The 1,153-nt window shown below is 38.0% G+C and overlaps 1 protein-coding gene across 1 annotated transcript in view; it reads right to left on the bottom strand.

Annotated features, from left to right (window-relative positions):
- Nucleotides 1-703, bottom strand: part of LOC106869081 (uncharacterized) — a 19,967-nt gene extending 19,264 nt beyond the window's left edge. The window contains exon 1 of the mRNA XM_014914607.2: nt 554-703. Coding sequence (XP_014770093.1) covers nt 554-556 — 3 coding nt within the window. The 5' untranslated portion in view covers nt 557-703. The remainder of the gene's footprint in view (nt 1-553) is intronic.
- Between the last annotated feature and the right edge of the window lie 450 nt (nt 704-1,153).

Below are 1,153 nucleotides of genomic sequence, written 5' to 3'. Positions count from 1 at the left end.
TATATATATGTTCATAGTAAAGCACCAAACTTATAAAGCACACTTATACTATCAAATATGTGTGTATATATATATATATATATATGTATGTATACATGTATGCATACGTATGTATATATATATATATATATATATATGTGCGTGTGTATGTATGCATGTGTTTATGTATGTAAGTATATATGTTTGTGTGTGTGTGCGTGTATATTGTATACGTGCCAAACTATATACCAAAAGTACATATAAACACTCCCATATAAATTACATTCATTCGAATATATAAGCAAAGCAAATGTTTTCATATAATGTGTGTATGTGTATATGTCTGTCTGTTTGCCTGTCAGTCAGTCTGTCTGTATGTATGTATGCATGTATGCATATACCGTGTGTGTGTGAGAGAGAAGGGGAGAGAGAGAAAGAGAAAGAGAGACGGAGTAAGATGGAGAGAGAGAGAGAGAAAGAGAGAGAGCGAGAGAAATAGAGAAATAAATAATGAAAGAAGATAGCGAAAGTAAAAGTAGAAGAGACAGTCAGAGGTGGCCATTAGTTTACTTACCATTCTTCTTGGTTATACTGTGAAAAAAATTTTGAGACGTCCTAGAGAATCCGGGGAAGAAGCTTTGGTATGTGACTACTGAATGGCGATAAGCGATTTCTTTTTATATATACTTCTCAAACTGAATAACAATACTTCACCGTAGTTTGATACCAGCTTGATTATCACATTCCTTATCACGCCTTCTTTTATCACACTCATTTCCACATGTACAAGTTCACACACGCGCGCTTACACAGACACACATGCGCGCACATACGCACACACACGCGCACACACACACTCAGTTAAATGCATGCGCATGCACGTAGACATCTCTATACTCACATGCACACATGCATAAGATGGACACGTACACTTGCATGTGTCCGACCACGCCTTTCATACTTTGCGTGCGTCTGTCCCACTGTGTGTGTGTGTGTGTGTGTACATATGCATATGTATGTGCGTGTTCCAGTTTGTGTTGGCGTATTTCGGAAGAGAGTTAGATAAGCAGTTTTTTCTTCCTCCTCTATCTCTGTCCCCCCACATGTATGTACGTGTGTGTATATATGTATGTATATGCTTGTGTGTATGTGTGTGTGCGTGTGCGTGTGTGTG

Source organism: Octopus bimaculoides, chromosome 3, assembly GCF_001194135.2.
Source record: "Octopus bimaculoides isolate UCB-OBI-ISO-001 chromosome 3, ASM119413v2, whole genome shotgun sequence".
In the NCBI taxonomy this organism is placed as follows: Eukaryota; Metazoa; Mollusca; class Cephalopoda; order Octopoda; family Octopodidae; genus Octopus; species Octopus bimaculoides.
The sequence above is the reverse complement of the archived record's forward strand: the minus strand, read 5'-3'. Positions and strand labels throughout refer to the sequence as shown.